We start from the raw sequence: 21,723 nt of genomic DNA, 5'->3' as shown, positions 1-21,723 counted from the left end.
TTGCCATTGCCTTCTCCAATGCAGGAAAGTGAAAAGTGAAAGTGAAGTCCCTCAGTCGTGTCCGATTCCTAGCGACCCCATGGACTGCAGCCCACCAGGCTCCTCCGTCCATGAGATTTGCCAGGCAAGAGTACTGGAGTGGGGTGCCATAGTCTATGAGGTCACAAAAAATTGGACAAGACTGAGCAATTAACATTTCACTTCAAGGTGAATGGTCTGAAATAATATACAACACAAAAAACTGAAACAGGCACAACTTAATATCTAGAAAAATAAAGGAATGTGAGAGGAGTCTGCCTTACATGCTAACAAAAGAAAGGCATTTTGAATTTTGAAATATAAAAACATTATGGGCTTTCTTAAATTTAAAACTATCTCTGAAACAATTATTCAAATTTTATCACAGGCATAAGTAACAAAGGGGCTTCCCTGGTAGCTCAATTGGTAAAGAATCCACCTGGCAATGTGGGAGACCTGGTTTCAATCTCTGGGTTGGGAAGATCCCCTGGAGAAGGGAAATGATACCCACTCCAGTATTCTGACCTGAAGAATTCCATGGACTGTATAGTGCACGGGATCGCAAAGAGTTAGACACTACTGAGCGACTTTCACTTTCACTTCACTTCAGTCAGTTCAGTTCAGTCGCTCAGTCGTGTCTGACTCTTTGCGACCCCATGAATCACAGCACACCAGGCCTCCCTGTCCATCACCAACTCCTGGAGTTCACTCAGACTCACGTCCATCAAGTTAGTGATGCCATCCAGCCATCTCATCCTCTGTCGTCCCCTTCTCATCCTGCCCCCAATCCCTCCCAGCATCAGAGTCTTTTCCAATGAGTCAACACTTCGCATGAGGTGGCCAAAGTACTGGAGTTTCAGCTTTAGCATCATTCCTTCCAAAGAAATCCCAGGGCTGATCTCCTTCAGAATGGACTGGTTGGATCTCCTTGCAGTCCAAGGGACTCTCAAGAGTCTTCTCCAACACCACAGTTCAAAAGCATCAATTCTTCGGCACTCAGCTTTCTTCACAGTCCAACTCTCACATCCATACATGACCACTGGAAAAACCATAGCCTTAACTAGACAGGCTTTTGTTGGCAAAGTAATGTCTCTGCTTTTGAATATGCTATCTAGGTTGGTCATAACTTTCCTTCCAAGGAGTAAGCATCTTTTAATCTCATGGCTACAGTCACCATCTGCAGTGATTTTGGAGCCCAGAAAAATAAAGTCTGACACTGTTTCCCCATCTATTTCCCATGAAGTGATGGGACCAGATGCCATGATCTTCATTTTCTGAATGTTGAGCTTGAAGCCAACTTTTTCACTCTCCTCTTCACTTCCATCAAGAGGCTTTTTAGTTCCTCTTCACTTTCTGCCATAACGGTGGTGTCATCTGCATATCTGAGGTTATTGATATTTCTCCTAGCAATCTTGATTCCAGCTTGTTTCTTCCAGTCCAGCGTTTCCCATGATGTACTCTGCATATAAGTTAAATAAGCAGGGTGACAATATACAGCCTTGACGTACTCCTTTTCCTATTTGGAACTAGTCTGTTGTTCCACGTCCAGTTCTAACTGTTGCTTCCAGACCTGCATACAGATTTCTAAAGGGGCAGGCCAGGTGGTCTGGTATTCCCATCTCTTTCAGAATTTTCCACAGTTTACTGTGATCCACACAGTCAAAGGCCTTGGCATAGTCAATAAAGCAGAAATAGATGTTTTTCTGGAACTCTCTGGCTTTTTCCATGATCCAGCGGATGTTGGCAATTTGATCTCTGGTTCCTCTGCCTTTTCTAAAACCAGCTTGAACATCTGGAAGTTTATGGTTCATGTATTGATGAAGCCTGGCTTGGAGAATTTTGAGCATTACTTTAGTAGCGTGTGAGATGAGTGCAATTGTGTGGTAGTTTGAGCATTCTTTGGCATTGCCTTTCTTTGGGATTGGAATGAAAACTGACCTTTTCCAGTCCTGTGGCCACTGCTGAGTTTTCCAAATTTGCTGGCATGTTGAGTACAGCACTTTCACAGCATCATCTTTCAGGATTTGAAACAGCTCAACTGGAATTCCATCACCTCCACTAGCTTTGTTCGTAGTGATGCTAAGGCCCACTTGACTTCACATTCCAGGATGTCTGGCTCTAGATGAGTGATCACAACATCGTGATTATCTGGGTCGTGAAGATCTTTTTTGTACAGTTCTTCTGTGTATTCTTACCACCTCTTCTTAATATCTTCTGCTTCTGTTAGGTCCATACCATTTCTGTCCTTTATCGAGCCCATCTTTGCATGAAATGTTCCCTTGGTATCTCTAATTTTCTTGAAGAGATCTCGAGTCTTTCCCATTCTATTGTTTTCCTCTGTTTCTTTGCATTGATTGCTGAGGAAGGCTTTCTTATCTCTTCTTGGTATTCTTTGGAACTCTGCATTCAGATGCTTCTATCTTTCCTTTTCTCTTTTGCTTTTCCCTTCTCTTCTTTCCACAGCTATTTGTAAGGCCTCCCCAGACAGCCATTTTGTTTTTTTGCATTTCTTTTCCACATTCTGATAGAATGTGGTCCACTGGAGAAGGGAATAGCAAACCACTTCAGTATTCTTGCCTTGAGAACCCATGAACAGTATGAAAAGGCAAAATGATAGGATACTGAAAGAGGAATTCCCCAGGTTAGTAGGTGCCCAATATGCTACTGGAGATCAGTGGAGATATAACTCCAGAAAGAATGAAGGGATGGAGCCAAAGCAAAAACAATACCCAGCTGTGGATGTGACTGGTGATAGAAGAAAGGTCCGATGCTGTAAAGAGCAATATTGCATAGGAACCTGGAATGTCAGGTCCATGAATCAAGGCAAATTGGAAGTGGTCAAACAAGAGATGGCAAGAGTGAATGTCGACATTCTAGGAATCAGCGAACTAAAATGGACTGGAATGGGTGAATTTAACTCAGATGACCATTATATCTACTACTGTGGGCAGGAAACCCTCAGAAGAAATGGAGTAGCCATCATGGTCAACAAAAGAGTCCAAAATGCAGTACCTGGATGCAATCTCAAAAACGACAGAATGATCTCTGTTAGTTTCCAAGGCAAGCCATTCAATATCACAGTAATCCAAGACTATGCCCCGACCAGTAATGCTGAAGAAGCTGAAGTTGAACGGTTCTATGAAGACCTACAAGACCTTTTAGAACTAACACCCAAAAAAGATGTCCTTTTCATTATAGGGGACTGGAATGCAAAAGTAGGAAGTCAAGAAACACCTGGAGTAACAGGCAAGTTTGGCCATGTTGTATAAAATGAAGCAGGGCAAAGGCTAACAGAGTTTTGCCAAGAGAACACACTGGTAGTAGCAAACACCCTCTTCCAACAACACAAGAGATGACTCTACACATGGACATCACCAGATGGTCAATACCGAAATCAGACTGATTATATTCTTTGCAGCCAAAGACGGAGAAGCTCTATACAGTGAACAAAAACAAGACCAGGAGCTGACTGTGGCTCAGATCGTGAACTCCTTATTACCAAATTCAGACTTAAATTGAAGACAGTAGGGAAAACCACTAGACCATTCAGGTATGACCTAAATCAAATCCCTCTCCTTCTACTCTATATCTAATTAGCCATAAAGATTTCTTTTTGTTTTTAATATCTTAAATATTCCCAGAATATCACCTTCCTACCCATGCTCACTGTCTTAGGCAACCCCATCTTTTTCTCCATCCCCAGATTTCCCATCTTACTTCAAACCTTCAGTTTTCCATCTGTAGTACCTGTTTCTAGTTTTCACACCACAGTTCAGCCATTTTTCTAAAGCATAATCTGATCATGTGGCTGCCTTTTCAAACTTATACTACAAATTTTTAATGCCATAAAATGTCCTATATGATTTGGCTGTTATCTTTCCCACCAGTTGCCATATTCCTTCCTGTTTCCACATATATCCTACAAACTAAAGGAAGTAAATTATTTGGTTCAGCTCAGTTGCTCAGTCTTGTCCGACTCCTTGTGACCCCATGGACTGCAGCACTCCAGGCTTCCCTATCCATCATCAAATCTCGGAGCTTGCTCGAACTTATGTTCATCGAGTCGGTGATGCCCTTCAACCATCTCATCCTCTATCAACCCCTTCTCCTCCCATCTTCAATCTTGCCCAGCATCACGGTCTTTTCAAAGGAGTCTTTTCTTTGCATCAGGTGGCCAAACTATTGGAGTTTCAGCTTCAGCATCAGTCTTCCAATGAATATTCAGGACTCATTTCCTTTAGGATTGACTGGTTTGATCTCCTTGCAGTGCAAGGGATTCTCAAGAGTCTTCTCCAACAACACAGTTCAAAAGCATCAATTCTTCAGTGCTCAGCTTTATTTAAGGTCCAACTCTCACATCCACACATGACTACTGGAATGTCTAGCTAGTACATCTAGCTTTGACTAGACAGACATTTGTCGGTGAAGTAATGGCTCTGCTATTTAATATGCCGTCTAGGTTGGTTATAGCTTTTTTTCCGAAGAGCAAGTGTCTTTTAATTTTATGGCTGCAGTCACCATCTGCAGTGATTTTGGAGTACAAGAAAGTAGGCTCTCAATGTTTCTATTGTTTCCCCATCTATTTGCAATGAAGTGATGGGACCGGATGCCATGATCTTAGTTTTCTGAATGTTGAGTTTTAAGCCAGCTTTTTCACTCTCCTCTTTCACTTTCATCAAGAGGCTCTTTAGTACCTCTTCTCTCTCTGCCATAGGGTGGTGTCATGTGTTTCTCAGTTTATTGATATTTCTCTGGGCAATCTTGATTCCAAGTTGTGCTTCATCCAGTCCAGGATTTCTCATGATGTACTCTGCATATAAGTTAAATAAGCAGGGTGATAATATACAGCCTTGAAGGACTCCTTTTCCAGTTTGGAACCAGTCTGTTGTTCCATGTCCAGTTCTAACTGTTGCTTCTTGACTTGCATACAGATTTCTAAGGAGGCAGGTCAGGTGGTTTGGTATTCCTGTCTCTTACTGAATTTTCCACAGTTTGTTGTGATCCACACAGTCAAAGGCTTTGGCATAGTCAATAAAGCAGAAATAGATGTTTTTCTGGAACTCTCTGGCTTTTTCAATGATCCAGTGGATGTTGGCAATTTGATCTCTGGTTCCGCTGCCTCTTCTAAATCCAGCATTAACATCTGAAAGTTCTTGGATCACATACTGTTGAAGTCTGGCTTAGGGAATTTTGAGCATTACTTTAGTAGTGTGTGAGATGAGTGCAATTGTGTGGTAGTTTGAGCATTCTTTGGCATTGCCTTTCTTTGGGATTGGAATGAAAACTGACCTTTTCCAGTCCTGTGGCCACTGCTGAGTTTTCCAAATTTGCTGGCATGTTGAGTGCAGCACTTTCATAGCACCTCTTTTAGGATTTGGAATAGCTCAACAGGAATTCCATCACCTCCACTAGCTTTGTTCGTAGTGATGCTTTCTAAGGCCCACTTGACTTCACATTCCAGGATGTCTGGCTCTAGGTGAGTGATCACACCATCGTGATTATCTGGGCCATGAAGATCTTTTTTGTACAGTTCTTCTGTGTATTCTTGCCACCTCTTCTTAATATCTTCTGTTTCTGTTAGGTCCATACCATTTCTGTCCTTTATTGAGCCCATCTTTGCAAGAAATGTTCCCTTGGCATCTCTAATTTTCTTGAAGAGATCTCTAGTCTTTCCCATTCTATTGTTTTCCTCTATTTCTTTGCACTGATCATTGAGGAAGGCTTTCTTATCTCTTCTTGCTATTCTTTGGAACTCTGCATTCAAATGGTATATCTTTCCCTTTCTCCTTTGTTTTTTGCTTCTTTTCACAGCTGTTTGTAAGGCCTCCTCAGACAGCCATTTTGCTTTTTTGCATTTCTTTTTTTTTCTCCTGTACAACGTCACTAACCTCCTTCGATAGTAAGGAGTGGTGGGTGGCGGCCGCATGAAGCTGGAGCAGTGAGCAGCCAAGAGGAGATACGCGACGTCTAAGGTCAGGAGCAGGCGCCGTGAGGAGATACCCCACGTCCAGGGTCAGAGAAACCCCAGTAAGACGGTAGGCACTGGGTGAAGACATCAGACGGCAGACAGACAGAAACCACAATCACAGAAAACTAACCAATCCAATCACATGAACCACACCCTTGTCTAACTCAACGAAACTATGAGCCATGCTGCATAGGGCCACCCAAGACAGACGGGTGATGGTGGAGAGTTCTGACAAAATGTGGTCCCCTGGAGAAAGGAATGGCAAACCACTTCAGTATTCTTGCCTCGAGAACCCCATGAACAGCATGAAAAGGCAAAAAGATAGGACACTGAAAAATGAACTCCCTAGGTCAGTAGGTGCCCAACATGCTACTGGAGATCATCGGAGAAATAACTCCAGAAAGAAAGAAGAGACGAAGCCAAAGCAAAAGCACCACCCAGTTGTGAATGTGACTGGTGATGGAAGCAAGGTCTGATGCTATAAAGAGCAATATTGCATGGGAACCTGGAATGTTAGCTCCATGAGTCAAGGCAAATTAGAAGTGGTCGAACAGGAGATGGAAGAGTGAATGTCGACATTTTAGGAATCAGCAAACTAAAATGGACTGGAATGGGTGAATTTAACTCATATGACCATCATATCTATTACTATGGGCAAGAATCCCTTAGAAGAAATGGAGTAGCCCTCATAGTCAACAAGAGTCCAAAATGCAGTACTTGGATGCAATCTCAAAAACGACAGAATGATCTCTGTTCGTTTCCAAGGCAAACCATTCCACACCATGGTAATCCAAGTCTATGTCCCGACCAGTAATGCTGAAGAAGCTGAAGTTGAACGGTTCTATGAAGACCTACAAGACCTTTTAGAACTAACACCCAAAAAAGATGTCCTTTTCATTATAGGGGACTGGAATGCAAAAGTAGGAAGTCAAGAAACACCTGGAGTAATAGGCATAGTTGGTTTTGGAGTACAGAATGAAGCAGTGCAAACACTCATAGAGTTCTGCCAAGAGAACGCACTGGTTATAGCAAACATCTTCTCCAAGAACATAAGAGAAGACTCTACACATGGACATCACCAGATGGTCAATACCGAAATCAGACTGATTATATTCTTTGCAGCCAAAGATGAGAAGCTCTATACAGTCAGCAAAAACAAGACCGGGAGCTGACTGGGGCTCAGACCATGAACTCCTTATTGCCAAATTCAGACTTAAATTGAAGAAAGTAGGGAAAACCACTAGACCATTCAGTTATGACCTAAATCAAATCCCTTACTATGATACAGTGGAAATGGGAAATAGATTTAAGGGACTAGATCTGATAAGGTGCCTGATGAACTATACTTGATCAGCTTATACTTAAAAGTGAGTATTGTATCCTTATGTTGCTCCATAAAGCACTACTGTGAAAAATTTTGATGGGAACCTAATTTCCTTTCCTTTAAAAGTCATATGTTTCTTTTTTCTAGGTAACAAAGCTTTTTTCTCTTTTTCTTTTTAAAGTCCATGAATTTTACTAGAACAAACTACAACATGCTTTGATGTTGTAAATATTCTTGGGTACATGGTATATTCTTTCAACATGGTTTCAATTTGTTTTATAACTTCAAAGTTTTCTTTAATTATAGTTTTCATATTTTTCTATTATTTTGCTTTGATTTCCTTTTTCAATAATGCCTATTATTTGTGTTGACTATCATTACTTTCACTTGAATCTTTTTTATCTTTTAAAATTTTATTTTCACCTTCTATCTTTTTTCTTATGGTTAATTTGCTTTTGCCTTGCTACTAGGCTTCATTTCTGACATGATTTTGTCATTTACATCTAATTTTCTCTAGGTTCTGTCACCTTATTCCTGAATTTCTGTAATTGATTATATGTTGTTTTTCATGCCTTATATCATTTTCTTAGTGCCTTTTTAGCTCATTCTGAAATAGAAGGTTATAATTTTGATCTGTTTTGTATGCATGTCTTTATTGCAAGCTTTTACTGTGTGTGTGTGTGTGTGCGCTAAGTTGCTTCAGTCATCTCTAACTCTTAGCGACCCTATGGACTGTAGCCCTCCAGGCTCCTTTGTCCATGGGATTCTCCAGGTAAGAATACTGGAGTGGGTTGTCATGCCCACCTCCATGGGATTTTCCCAACCCAGGGATAGAACCTGGTTTCTAATGTCTCCACTGGCAGACAGGTTCTTCATCACTAGGGCCACCAGGGTTATTGTCTGTACAAATGTTATTTTGTTCCCCTTTCCCCCATAACTTTGCATACTATACACCCTTGACATTTTTCTATTGTTTATTTTTATGTCAATTTAATTTTTCCTGAACTTTTGGAAGAACAATGCATTTAGGAAGACTTTAAAGTTTCCTCTTCTGCTACTTTGGGATAGTATTAGAAATATGGTGGTTTGCTTGGTTTGTTTTCTAAGATTTCTTGACTCTGTAATTCTTCCCCACTTTTATCTTCACTTTCTTCTCTTATCTGTTTTGTCCCTTTCCTGATAAAATTTTATTTCACTCCTGGCAGTTTTTCTTTAGGATAGGCTGTGCCTTAGAATGGTGCCTTGGCAAGTCAGTTTTGAAGGTTCACAGAAGTTAGTCTGCTCTTGCCCTTTAAAACCCTTCAGTTACAGCTACTGCTACTAATAGGCTTGGAGAGTCTTAGTAAATATTCTGAAGTTCTGTTCTCAGGTTCATCAGATGCTACCCCATTTTTTTCTTCTTCCTCTTGCAAAGATGCCAGTATCAACAGGGTCTAGAGGTTACTGGTAGTCTGTCCCCACCTATTTTATCCTGGAATTCTTGGGGATATCCTGTCACACGGTTTTCTTGCAATTGTCTTATCAGTTTAAATTTTGCAATCTAGTATCTGTTTGTTTTTAAATACGTTTTCAGAGAAACCAAAAACTATGCCCTGTCATTACTACCATCATTTTACTAGAACCCACTCCTCCATTCAATCCCTTCCCCCAACTAGCTTTTGAACTACTGTGACTTACTTAGCACTACCATGTTTTAAGTACTGCTTGGGAGAGTAGCTGGTGATTGCTTTTGGAAAGGCATCACTTTGATGATCACAGTTTTAAACCTATTATTAGTGTTCATGTCATAAAATTGCCTGAGAGCCATTATTTTTGTTCAGCAACAAAATTTCTCAAGATGGAGAAAATCCAAGATCCTTACATCAAACCAAATTCTTTGCCAAAGAGTAGGGAGGTAAGACAATACTGAACAGATTGTGTATTATCAAGTTAGTCTGAATGTCTTAATTTAGAGAGAAAGTGACTGATACATGGCAGGTACTCAAATGTTTGTTGCGTGAAGGATCCAGGAAAAACCTAAGTTAGTTGTCACTATTTTCATCCTCTTCTCTGAACGAAATGTTTTCCTGTCTAACTCAAACTACGTTTCAGATAAATTAAAGACAAACTACCATTCTGCAAATTTTGGTAAGCTTTTCCTCATATACTAAATCTGATAGGAATCCGACAACAAAGAATACCTCCGGGAAGTTTAATCCTACCTTCCCACTATTAGTATTTTTTAAAAAGAATAAACCATAATTTAAGAGACAGCATGATGGTGTTCACTGGATTATTTCCCCTCATATTAAACAATGCTATCATCACAACTAAGTCAATAAGCTCTACAAATTTAAAAAATAATTTTTCCCCTGTAAAATATAAAATGGACAAGAGATCTACCAAAACCATTAAATAAACACAAGCAACAAACACTAGCCCCAAATTCTAGTTTATCTAATATATTGCTGTCGTTCAGTTGCTAAGTCGTGTCGGAATCTTTGCCCGTCTACTGCAGCACGCCAGGCTTTCCTGTCCTTCACCATCTCCCAGAGTTTGCTGGCTATTTTTTGCCACAGTTCCAATACATGAACTACATTTTTGAAGCGTGCACATAAACTCTTTGCTGGGGTCATTATATACCGAATATGACGATTACAAGTATTAGTGCTCTTACAGTCTGCTCCTCTCTCCGTTCTCCCCCCCTCTCTCCCCTCCTCTTTCTCTAACACACACACACGCACATACACGCACAATGAAGCCTTCAAATAAGTGCCCTGGTCCGTCCAAATATATTTTTATTTCTTTTGGAACGGAGGATTGGTACGGTTCTTGGGGTAATAGAAAAGATGTACAGAAAGGCATCATAAATATGAACCATCAGCCACGTCAGAAAGTCTAGGCGTTGGGGGTGGGGCGGGATGCAGCCCGAGATAAGGGAAAGTAAACAGGGGTATTCAACGGCTAAGGCCGTTAGTAATGTTCGTGGGTGGGTCGGCTGGCTCTGGGTGAGGACCCGGGGGAGGCCCTAGGAGAACATCCACTCCGCTTCGAAACCTCTAGAAAGAAAAATGAAACCTGCAACTTCCTGGGAAGGAAAGGGAAACACTGCCGAGAGCGTTGCTCCCCCGGACTTGATGTCGGAGTCACGCAGGCCCTGCCCCGGCAGGAGCTGTCAGAACCGCCGCATCCCCGCGGCTCTGCCCACAGGAGGGCGACCTGCGCGTTCGCTCCCACTCAGATCACCAGGGTGTCCTCAAATGTCCTGCTCCCCTCCCTTCGCCGCTCAGCCAGCTGACGACGAGCAGCAGGAGGCGGCTGGGAGCCCAGGTGCTAGGGTGGAGAGGGCCGCCGAGCCCCAGGTCCTCCGCCTTCTCAGCCGCTGCCCCCGTGCTCACCCACCTGATGCTCCTTCACCACTTCGCTGAGGCAGGGATATCGCTCCGAGATCCATCGGTAAAACTTGGGGACTCCCATTTCGGCCGTCAATATTAACTCCAGTCAGGGCCAAACGGAAACCAAACGCCCCGCCGGGGCCTACGCAGCCACCTCCAGCCGTCGCTCCGCGGATGACAACACACCGCCCGCCCGACCATAGAGAGCGGCCGCCGGGCCTAGAGCGGCCGGCTCCGAGGCCGCATCCCCGGGGCGGGGCTCTAGTCTCGGCCGAAAGGCCCGCAGCCGAGCTTCCTGGTGGGTTACACGGAAGAAACCCAAGGCGCGTTTGATGCGCGTGTGAAATTCAATTCTGAAAATGTCAGTTGATGGAGCGGTTCTCTATCAGTGGATTTGGAAGTGGTGTGGAAACCCCATGAGACGACTGTAAGAATCCTGGCTCTTTCTGTCTCGTGGGATTACAAATCTCAGTGGTTTTCAATACGAATTTGTAAAGGTCTGATGATTTATTTGGTTTACTTTGTGAGCGTTAATTTTTCGAGGTTATGACGGTTTCTTTTCAAAACTTTCTTTTTCCAAATTACTTGCTTAAAATAATTTCCTAACACCCCTCCATCCAACTTACTCTACAACTATTTACATTATGACTTTGCTTGAATAGGAAAGTACATGTTTAGTTTTCACATTTATACCTCTTGGGTTACCCCCATCACACTTAAACTGTACAAAAGAAAGAATTCTGTAAGGTGAACTTAAGTGAAATTACCTGTTATAAAAAGTTTTCCATTTATTTGCATATAATCTCATTGCTTTGTAATTACTATGAATTATTTTAAATCTTCTGTAATAAAACATACCCCCAAATTTATTATTAAAATTGTTTAGATTTTAAAACCTCATGAAATGTTACGTACTGCTTTTTCCCCAAACTACAGGATTCTGCATTCTGGTGCACTTTTAGTATGGTAGCACCTTTAAAATTACAGAATGTTTATACAGTTTCATATTCATGCTAATTGGCTAACTTTTCTCTCCCTATCATATTTTCAACCATACCAAAAAAAAAAAGGGAGTTTTACTAAGTGAAGTTAATAATGTGCTGTGTATGTTTTACATCTCTCTTACTAGACAATTCCCAGATGGCAGGGCAACTATTGTTAGCTTTGTGCACAAATATAGCACAGTGTTAACATAAAGAGTATTTATTCAATATAATTTTTTGTTCAAATGAATCCTTATGCTAGCACTTATAATTAGTGAAAATTGTGAAATGAAATTAGGCTGGCTTGTTTTTTGCAAATATCTTTTTAGAGCATAAAAACATACAATATTCCATTTCTCTATAATACACAGTATATATTAAAACAGTTTATTTCATAACAACATATATTATTTTAAATATTATTAACAATCAGGGAGAAATACCAGTTAATCTGAGAATATAAACATATGTTTTACTTTGGAATTGAATAGATAACAACCACAGATTAATGCACCAAATGCATTAAATTTATATTATTAACATATTCTTTAAAGTAATTCCATTTTACATATATGGGGTCCAACCAAGGTACATCTGGCATAGCAAGTTTTCATCAGTAGCTTCTTGTATAAGGTAATGCACGTGTCCTTCGATAGATAATGGCAGCCCTGTCACTCTATTTCGGGTCTTGATTACACCTCGCAGTCGCTGCTCGATGTCAAGAACATGAGTCTTGGCCTAAAAAGAAATGGAAGAGCATAAGAACTAAGGTCCCAATGACATGTGGATGTATGTTTATAAACTGGAATTACTGCCTTTCTGTTATTTTAACAAATATTAATGCCATTTTACTGACCCTTACCCCTTTTGTTAAGAGCAAATACAGACAAAAGAGAGAAGAAACAAATATGATAACTTGAGATACTGATCTTAAAACTTGCAATGTTGACCTAACATCAACTGCGTGGAAGTTTTTCAGGACTAAGTGAAATATCAAGAATCTCTTCCACATTAGAAGTCTAAAAAAATAATTAATAAAAAAAAAAAAAATCTACCCTAAAAAGTGTTTAGGACATAAACATTTGAATATTAATATTCTAGGAATAGCAATAATACTCTGATGCCTAATATTTTCCATTAGTATATGCAAATGGGAATTCTACATGAGCACCTGGAATCCTACATATTTCTCTCAATCAAGATAGCATATCAGAATGCAAAAGTGAGAATGATGTTATTAGAATAACAATCCTCAACCTATTCTAACTTATTTAAAACAACTATCTGGAAAATTTGAGTCTTCAACCAATAGTCAGCTCACTGCAGCCAATCATTCAACCAACAGTGGACTGAAAAAATTCAGGGGAAAACAATTCCAGAAAGTTCCAAAACAGAAAACTTGAATTTGCCACATACCAGCAACTATTTACATAGCATTTACACTATATTTACAACTATTTACATGGTATTTACTTTGTACTAGGTACTATAAGTAATCTAGAGATGATTTAAAGTATATGGGATGATATACACAGGTTATATATACAATGCCATGTCATTTTATATAAGGGATTTGAGCAATCTGGGATTTTGGTATCCATTCCAAGGGGGTCCTGGAACCTATCTCCAATGGAAACCCAGGGAAAAGGGACTACTGTGTTAGTAGAGTGACTTCTACATATTGAAGCTGAGACCTGCTGCTCTATAAATTCAGGCAATTTGTGTTCACGTTTTTCCCACTCTTTATCATAATTGTGAATTGTTATGATTAAACAGGCATATCTTGAACTCTTTATTACATGAAGGATAATAGTGTTAACATTAGTAATGACAAGAAAACTTACAGCATTGTCCTACTACATGGAGAACTAGATTTCAGAGTATTAAGTGGTCAGTCACTGACAGTATTTAGAATCAGTTTCCATTTGCAGAGAAATACAATATCAGTTCATATCAAGCTACACCTTCTACTAACCTTTTCATTGACAACTTCGCCTGTTTCATTCAGTGCTGCTTTGGAATGCCCCTTCACTGGTTTACTCCATTCCACAAGAGGATCATGTAGAAAAGTCTTTAAGACACTAAAATGGAAACAAATATTATAATACAGTGTTATTTTTATAAAAAGAATTCTCATTTAAGTCAACACTTAGGTGAAGGGTAACTGAAGGATGAAAAGCTAATCATAATACTTTACTAAACACATTACTACTACTTCAGAAAATGCTATACTTCCTCTTTCAGAGAATTTGCCTTTGCCTACACGTAACCAATGTATTCTACCATAATGCCTGGTAGACAGCTCTTAAATAAAAAAAAGTGGGTAAGTAAGCTTTACATGTTCTTCTAAAAAACTACTTCCCACAACTAACATCATATTTACTGGTGAAAGACTGGCTTCTTTACCCCAAAGGTTAGGAACAAGACAAGGATGTAGATGTCTCCCCACGGCTATTTGATGTTGATCTAGCTAGGGCAATTAGGTAAGAAAAAGAAAAGGCACTGAGATTGGATTGGAAAGAAGAAGTAAAATTCTATCTACAGATGACCTGCTGTTGTAGAGAGAAAAATCTTAAGGCATCTATAAAAATAACTATTACAACAAATAAATGGGTTCTGTAAGATTACAGGATACATGATCAATATATAAATTTAGTTATGTTTCTATACACTAGCAATGAACAAACATGAAATTAAGAAAAAAATTCCTTTCAGAATAGCATTAAAAGGAATAAAATACTTAGGAACACATTTTTAAAAAGTTAACTGCAAGATTTGCAAACTAAGAATTATAAAACATTGTTGAAAGAAATTTAAGAAGACTTAAATAAATAGCCCCCTGGAGAAGGAAATGGCAACCCACTCCAGTATTCTTGCCTGGAGAATCCCATGGATGGAGGAGCCTGGTGGGCTACAGTCCATGGGGTCGTAAAGAGTCGGACACGACTAAGCGACTTAACTAACTAAATAAATAAATAGAAAGACTTACTAACTTCATGGATCAGAAGACTTAATATTGTTAAGATGGCACTGCTCCCTAAATTGATTTACAATGTCATTCCTATCAAAATTTAGGCTGGCCATTGCTGAAAATGACAATATGATCTTACAATGCATATGGAAATGCAATATACTTGTAACAGTTAAATAATCTCGGAAAAAAAAAAAAGTTGGAGGATTCACATTTCCTGATTTCAAAATTTACTACAAATCTACAGTAATCAGGACAGTGTTGCTGTTGGCATAAGGTCAGACATATAGATCAATGGAATAAAACTGAGAATCTAGAAATAAGCCTTTACATGTATGGTCAATTGGTTTTCAACAGAAGTGTCAAGACAATTAAATAAGAGAAAAATAATCTTTTCAAAAATGGTGCTGAAACAACTGGATACACATATTTAAAAAAATAAAGAGCCCAATTTCACTCTAGATGCACAAAATAACTAAAAATGATCAAAGATTTAAATAAGAGCTAAAACTGTAAAACACTAAGACATATATGTGACTCTTCATGACTTTGAATTATACAGTAGTTCCTTAGATACGACACCAAAAAGTACAAATAACAACAAATGTAGATAAATTAGTCATCAAGGGTATAACTGTTTTGCTTCAAAGGGCATCATCAAAAATTAATCAGCAATTCATATATCAGAGAAAATACTTACAAATCATATATTCATGAAGGTCTGTATCCAGAGTATTTAAAGAACTCTCACAACTCAAAGAAAGACTAATAATCCAATTTTAAAAATGGGCAAAGGATTTAAATAGACATTTGTCCAAAGAATATATACAGGTGACCAATAAATACATGAAAAGATGCTCAACATAACTGATCATTAGGGAAATGCAATCTGAAACAATGACATACAATTTCACACCCACCAACATTGTTATTGTTTAGTCGCTAAATTGTGTCTGACTCTTTTGTAGTCCCATGAACTATAACCCGCCAGGCTCCTCTGTCCATGGGATTTTCCAAGCAAGAATACTGGAGTAGGTTGCCATTTCCTTCTCCAGGGGATCTTCCCGACCCAGGGATCAAACCTGTGTCTCCTGCATTGGCAAGCAGATTCTTTACCACTGAGCCATGTGGGAAGCCCCAAATAAAATAGACAATAACAAGTTCTGGTAAGGATGTGGAGAAATTAGAACCCTCAGACACTGCTAGTGGGACTATAATGTATTACATCTGCTTTTCAAAACAGTTTGAAAGCTCCTCAAAATGTTAAGCTTAGAGTTAACTTATGATCCAGGATTCTACTCCTAGGTATAACCAAAAGAAAACATGTATCAACATGAAACTTGTACTTAGTGTTCACAGCCACACTATACACAATAGCCAAACCAATCCAAATGTCCATTAACTGATGAACTGATAAACAAAAGGTGGTATATCCATATAATAGAATATTATTTGGCAATAAAAAAGAATGAAGTACTGACATATGTTACAGCACAGATAAAACCTTAACATTATGCTAGTGAAAGATGACACACACGAAAGGTCACATTTTGTGTAATTCCATTTATATATGAAATATTCAGAATACGCAAATCTATAGAGACAGAAGCAGTGACAGATTTTTTGGGTTCCCAAATCACTTCAGACAGTGACTGCAGCCATGAAATTAAAAGACGCTCCTTGGAAGGAAAGCTATGACACACCTAGACAGTGTATTAAAAAAAGCAGAGACATCACTCTGCCCACAATGGTCCTTATAGTCAAAGCTTTGGGTTTTTCAATAGTTATGTATGAATGTGAGAGTTGGACCATAAAGAAAGCTGAGCGCTGAAGAACTGATGCTTTCGATCTGTGGTGCTGGAGAAGCCTCTCGAGAGTCTCTTGTATTGCAAGGAGATCAAACCAGTCCATCCTAAAGGAAATCAGTCCTGAATATCCATTGGAAGGACTAATGCTGAAGCTGAAGCTCCAATACTTTGGCCTGCTGTGAGGAGCCGACTCATTGGAAAAGACCCTGATGCTGGGAAAGACTGAGGGCAGAAGAGAAGGGGGCGGCAGAGATGAGATGCGTAGAGAGCCTCACGGATTCAATGACGGGAATTTGAGCAAACTCTAGGAGTTAGTGGAGGACAGGGGAGCCTGGCATGCCATGGGGTTGCAGAGTAGCACACGACTTAGCAACTGAACAACAACAACAAATAGAGACAGAAAGAGATCAGTGGTTACCAGGAGATGGTGGGGGAGTAGAATTGGGGAGTGACTGCTAATTTCTTTTGGAAGTGATAAAATATTTTATAATTAGATAGTGGTGATGGTCACACAATCTTGTGAATATACTAAAACCACTGTAGTATATGTATTAAGACTGAATTTTTTGTTATGTAAAATATATCTTAATGGAAGTTATTATTAAAAAAACAACTTCAGTACAAAGTAGCTTCTGTATAAAAAAAACATACTTAAGAACCAATAGTCACATCCAAAGTTACTATTAAAATTGTTTACAGAATATAAAGGATTACCTCATTAAAGGCTCTCTCTGATCTCTCATTAGTCTCATTGTAACTTCACAAGCTCTTCGAAAAAGACCTTCCGTTCCCATCGGACCCATTCCGTTAACCATATTATGAGTCAGGCGAAATGGAACAATTTCTGGGACCTCAAAGGTTTCTCCCTTAAAACAAGGCATTTCATTAAAAAGTAAAAATGCTGTAATTTTAAAATATGCAAAAAATTTGGAGCTTCATATTTGACTCTTTTAGCAAAGAGCAAACATTCTCTCAAAATATTTATATTTGCAGCTTACATTAGTGGCCTATATCATGAGTCATATGACTCTACCTCTGCTTTTGAGGAATTGAAACACAACTCCTTGGATAAGATCTAGAGGATGGGTAGATTCATCTTTCACTGAATTACTGAAGTTAATAGCATTATAGAGAAGTATTTATGATTTATTATTTAGCCTTATATTAACAGGGCTTCCCTGGTGGCTCAGACAGTAAAGAATGCAACGCAGGAGACCCAGGTTCAATCCCTGGGTTGGGAAGATCCCCTGGAGAAGGGAATTGCAACCCACTCCAGTATTCTTGCCTAGAGAATTCCATGTGCAGAGGAGCCTGGTGGGCTATAGTCTATGGAGTCGCAAAGAGTCAGACATGACTGAGCAACTCACATACACACATCCTTGAGACAGGAAGTGTATGTAACATGTATTATGATGAAGTCCAGTTCATTTATTTTCTGCCATTCTCTAACCTGCCTTCCCTAGAATGTTTTCATCCCTCTGGTCCGTTTCCCTAAGTTCCTCTCATGTATGAATCCCCTATACCAGTGATTTATCTCTGATTTGTTTTCTGTTGGGTCTGTGGCTTTTCGTGGTTTCCAAACAGCAGATGGCAACCCATAGAGAATCAGGGTGAAGAAAAGAGCGGGTTTAATTACCAGTTCGCCTTTCAGGATCATAACATTGGAAAATTGGAGGGTGGGCTTAAGGAGAGTCCAACCTTCATTTATTACCAAACCCCAGTCTGGACCTACAGAATCTGAATTTCCTGGGATGTTTCCTAGGTATCTGCATTACAAAAAATTTCTTAGATGATTCTGATGTGCTGCCAGGTTTGGAAACAATCACATCAAATTACTGTCCCTTTAAAACTGAGTCTTAGTAAAATGAACTGTTCATTTAAGAGAACTATGAGTCAGAACTTGGATCTATACTTTTGGACTTAAAAGTTCAGTGCTTTAGTTTAGTTTTACTGTATCACTCTTTTGAGTTCTCTCCAACCTAAGTTGCTTTACTGAGGGATATGGGATCCACTGACTAAAACCAGTTAACCAACTTGCAATGTCACTTAACTGAGACTGTAACTGCTACAAATTGTCTAGGAAGAACAGCTGTTGAGGAAAGGATATTAGGAGAAAACATACAATTACCTATGGTAAGTCATATCACATACCTTATTGAAGAGACAGTTGAAATCCACATGTACACATTCACCAGTCAAAGAATCAAAGAGAATGTTTTCACCATGACGGTCTCCAAGGCCCAGGATATAACCGACCATTGACATAACTGCGGTGGAACGACAGTATGCTGATCTGCTACTGTACCTAAAGGAAATATAATGCCTATCAAATATCCTTGTATCATATGAGGCAACATACATATAAATATATTTTTTTAAAAAGCTAACCATAACAGTATATTATATTCTTGGTAACTAACCATGATGTAGGATCAGGGAATGTTCTCAGAAACCACTCATGAAAAACAGGAGGATGCCTGGGCAGGAGAAATTCTTGGAATACTTTGAGTTTTTCAGACAAAGCTGCTGATTTTGGTAGCATACACTGCCGAAGTTCCTTCCCTGTCATATAAACTCCTGCAAGGTAAAGTGATTTCCATTAATCACACAAGCCAAATGGAAAAAGGGGCAATTTTCTTTTGGTGAAAATAGGACAGGAAAATGTCTACTTTTAATCAAATTGTACTCAAATTATTTTATTCCATGGGTTATAATCTAATACTGTCATTGTTTATTTTGATGCTTAAATTATTCGACGTTTGGCCAGTGGGAGAGTCTAATCCTAGTCTAACACTTTGGTTTCATTCTAGCTTTATCTTTCCTTTTCTTTCTCTAATAATGTAAAACTAGCTCTCATTAACCATAGTGTATTTATTTACTTACTCAAGTCTAGTTTACACATAAAGTAGTTTAAGAATTGCTAACCAATAACTCCTAAAAAATTACATTTTCATATACATATTTGTAAGCTATCTCAAATCCTTTTGGAATAAATAAAAAGAATTAAAACACAAGTAAGGAAGGAAGGAAGAAATGTCTTAAGTACTTCTGCATATAGTACCTAGAAATTTTACTATGGCTTATACCCCTAAAATGTACAATGATATATGTTAATAATTATTATACCTATATTGTATGTTTATACCATAAGAATTAATTTTAGTACCCTTTTCTTTATATAGTTTGGTCAGAATAGGTCTCAAACCAGCAGTGTTGTTGACCCATTCAATAATCCCACATTCATCGTTCAGTGGAATAACTGCATATGTTCGAATATGAAGTTCTCTTCTACGAGATTCTGCATCTTTTCTTAAGCACTATTAAAAAAAAAAAACACATACACTTAAAAGTTAAAAATTTCTAAATGTTATATCAAATATATCTAAAGATTTTTCTTTTCATAGCAAAAGAATGTCAATTAAAGCTTACTATGTAGTATAGATGAATAATTCTTCAGAATGGTAGAGCAGGAAACTACTGGGACAGTATCCATAATTTATTTCCAAATCATTAGAAATACCTTTGGTAAATACTTCTTTAAATTATTCACTATTAATATGACAACAATACAGTCTTCAAAAATATTATAATTATGACAAATAATGACAAAATAATCTTTAAAAATTGCTTCCAAGGCATTCCTGAAACATTAAGTCCTTAGTCACAGAGAAGCTATTTGATTTTATCCAAAAGATGCATGATCAAAAAAATATGAGTTTTACGATATCCCCATATAGCGTCATTTGAAAAATCATCTAGCAGAGGAAAGCTTTTCACATCTCATCTGCTTAATCCTAAAATATACTAGGTAAGGATAAAGAGTATGTTATTTAATTCTGGAACTGTATGAAATGAACAAACTATGCACAGATCTATAATTGTAACCTGTCAAATTCAAAAACACAAGCAACTGATCAAAAATACATTTTAAGTGTTAGGAATAAATAGGCTACACAAATGTCAGCAAAGTAGTATGGCATGAGAATCACATAACAAGATCAGTAATATGGCCTCCTAGACCAACATAATGAGACTAGTTTTTCACCATCAGGCTATTTGACAATGTTAATGTGGGGGAATGGTAATGAAACAACTTAATTGGTAACAAAGCTGATTAAGATAAATTTATAAATGAAATCCAGGCCACTTGATACTCCCAACTAGAAAAACACTCAAGGAGCCTTGGAACAAACATACTGATAGTTTAATATCAGTAAATTAAGTTACCAAGTTACCAAACAACATTTTAAATAAAGAATATTCCTTCCCTTCATAATACCTTTGAAATGGGTTTTTAATATGCAATTAGTTTTTAAACTACCTTTGGTTAAACTGAGCACAAATCATAATTCTCCTTAAAAAAAAAACAAAACAAAACTCATCTGCTGCTATATGTTTTCTATGTTAAGGGTCCATAACTTTTCCTGCTAATAAAAGAGGTACCAGTAAAATGTAGGAAGGGGATAGAGAGGAAGAATGAATAGCATATCAAAAAAAAGTAAGGTTTTCACAGTATGGTTTAATTTTTTACCAATATAAAAATAGATGCACTTATAAAAACCTGGCTAGAGAATAATTCAAAACACCAAAAGACCATACATTTATAATAACCTTTTAATGAGATTTTTCATACCATCTCTGAGACAGAAATCAAGCACTTACCAATAGCACTGAGAAAAAAAAACCACCCACTAATGATCACCTTTAAAAAGAGTGCTGGTAAAAACAGAACTAACATTTTTTTCTAGCACTGAAACATAAAACACAAATAAATCTGATAGAAAAAATACATTATAGATAATTTAAACATTACATAGAAAATATTTTCCTTTGTTAATATGTCTTTTACTTCTTTTTCTCAATATAATAAAAGTATCTTACTTAAAAAAAATTAAGTGAAACCAGAAAATTCCACTTCAGGACACATATCCAAAATACTGACAGCAGGGACTCGAATAGATATCTATACACCTAGGTTCATGGCTGCATTATTCACGACAGTCAAAAGGTAGAAGCAACCCATGTGTCCATTGATGGGTGAATGGATAAATAAAATGTGGATTACACATTCAATTCTATATTATCCAACCTTATAAAGGAAAGAAATTCTGACATGCTGTATATAAATGAACTTGATAACATAATGCTAAGTGAAAAAGCCAGTAATAGGGGCTTCCCTGGTGGCTCAGATGATAAAGAATCCGCCTGCAATGCAGGAGACCTGGGTTGGATCCCTGGGTTGGGATGATCTCCTAGAGGAGGGCATGGCAACCCACT

At 38.3% G+C, this 21,723-nt stretch overlaps 2 protein-coding genes across 6 annotated transcripts in view; both read right to left on the bottom strand.

Moving 5' to 3' along the window:
• XRN1 (5'-3' exoribonuclease 1) overlaps nt 1–10,904 on the bottom strand; it is a 114,892-nt gene extending 103,988 nt beyond the window's left edge. For 4 of the 5 annotated variants that reach the window (XR_008710735.1, XM_055569453.1, XM_055569455.1 and 1 more), the window contains exon 1: nt 10,692–10,904. Coding sequence is in view for 3 of the 5 variants with exons in the window: in XM_055569453.1 (XP_055425428.1) it covers nt 10,692–10,766 (75 nt within the window). In the remaining 2 variants the exon portion in view is untranslated. Of the gene's footprint in view, nt 1–10,367; nt 10,617–10,691 lie in introns of those variants that run through there. The other variant, XM_055569456.1, reaches the window with a different exon arrangement.
• A 552-nt stretch (nt 10,905–11,456) lies between these two features.
• ATR (ATR serine/threonine kinase) overlaps nt 11,457–21,723 on the bottom strand; it is a 117,918-nt gene continuing 107,651 nt past the window's right edge. Inside the window, exons 42-47 of the mRNA XM_055569451.1 lie at nt 19,613–19,763; nt 18,867–19,023; nt 18,598–18,751; nt 17,161–17,312; nt 13,643–13,748; nt 11,457–12,405 (exon numbers count right to left, since the gene is read on the bottom strand). Of these exons, the coding sequence (XP_055425426.1) occupies nt 12,232–12,405; nt 13,643–13,748; nt 17,161–17,312; nt 18,598–18,751; nt 18,867–19,023; nt 19,613–19,763 (894 nt within the window). The 3' untranslated portion in view covers nt 11,457–12,231. The remainder of the gene's footprint in view (nt 12,406–13,642; nt 13,749–17,160; nt 17,313–18,597; nt 18,752–18,866; nt 19,024–19,612; nt 19,764–21,723) is intronic.

This window comes from Bubalus kerabau, chromosome 2 (assembly GCF_029407905.1).
Source record: "Bubalus kerabau isolate K-KA32 ecotype Philippines breed swamp buffalo chromosome 2, PCC_UOA_SB_1v2, whole genome shotgun sequence".
In the NCBI taxonomy this organism is placed as follows: domain Eukaryota; kingdom Metazoa; phylum Chordata; class Mammalia; order Artiodactyla; family Bovidae; genus Bubalus; species Bubalus kerabau.
Note: the sequence above shows the minus strand (reverse complement) of the source record. Positions and strands in the feature narration are given on the sequence as shown.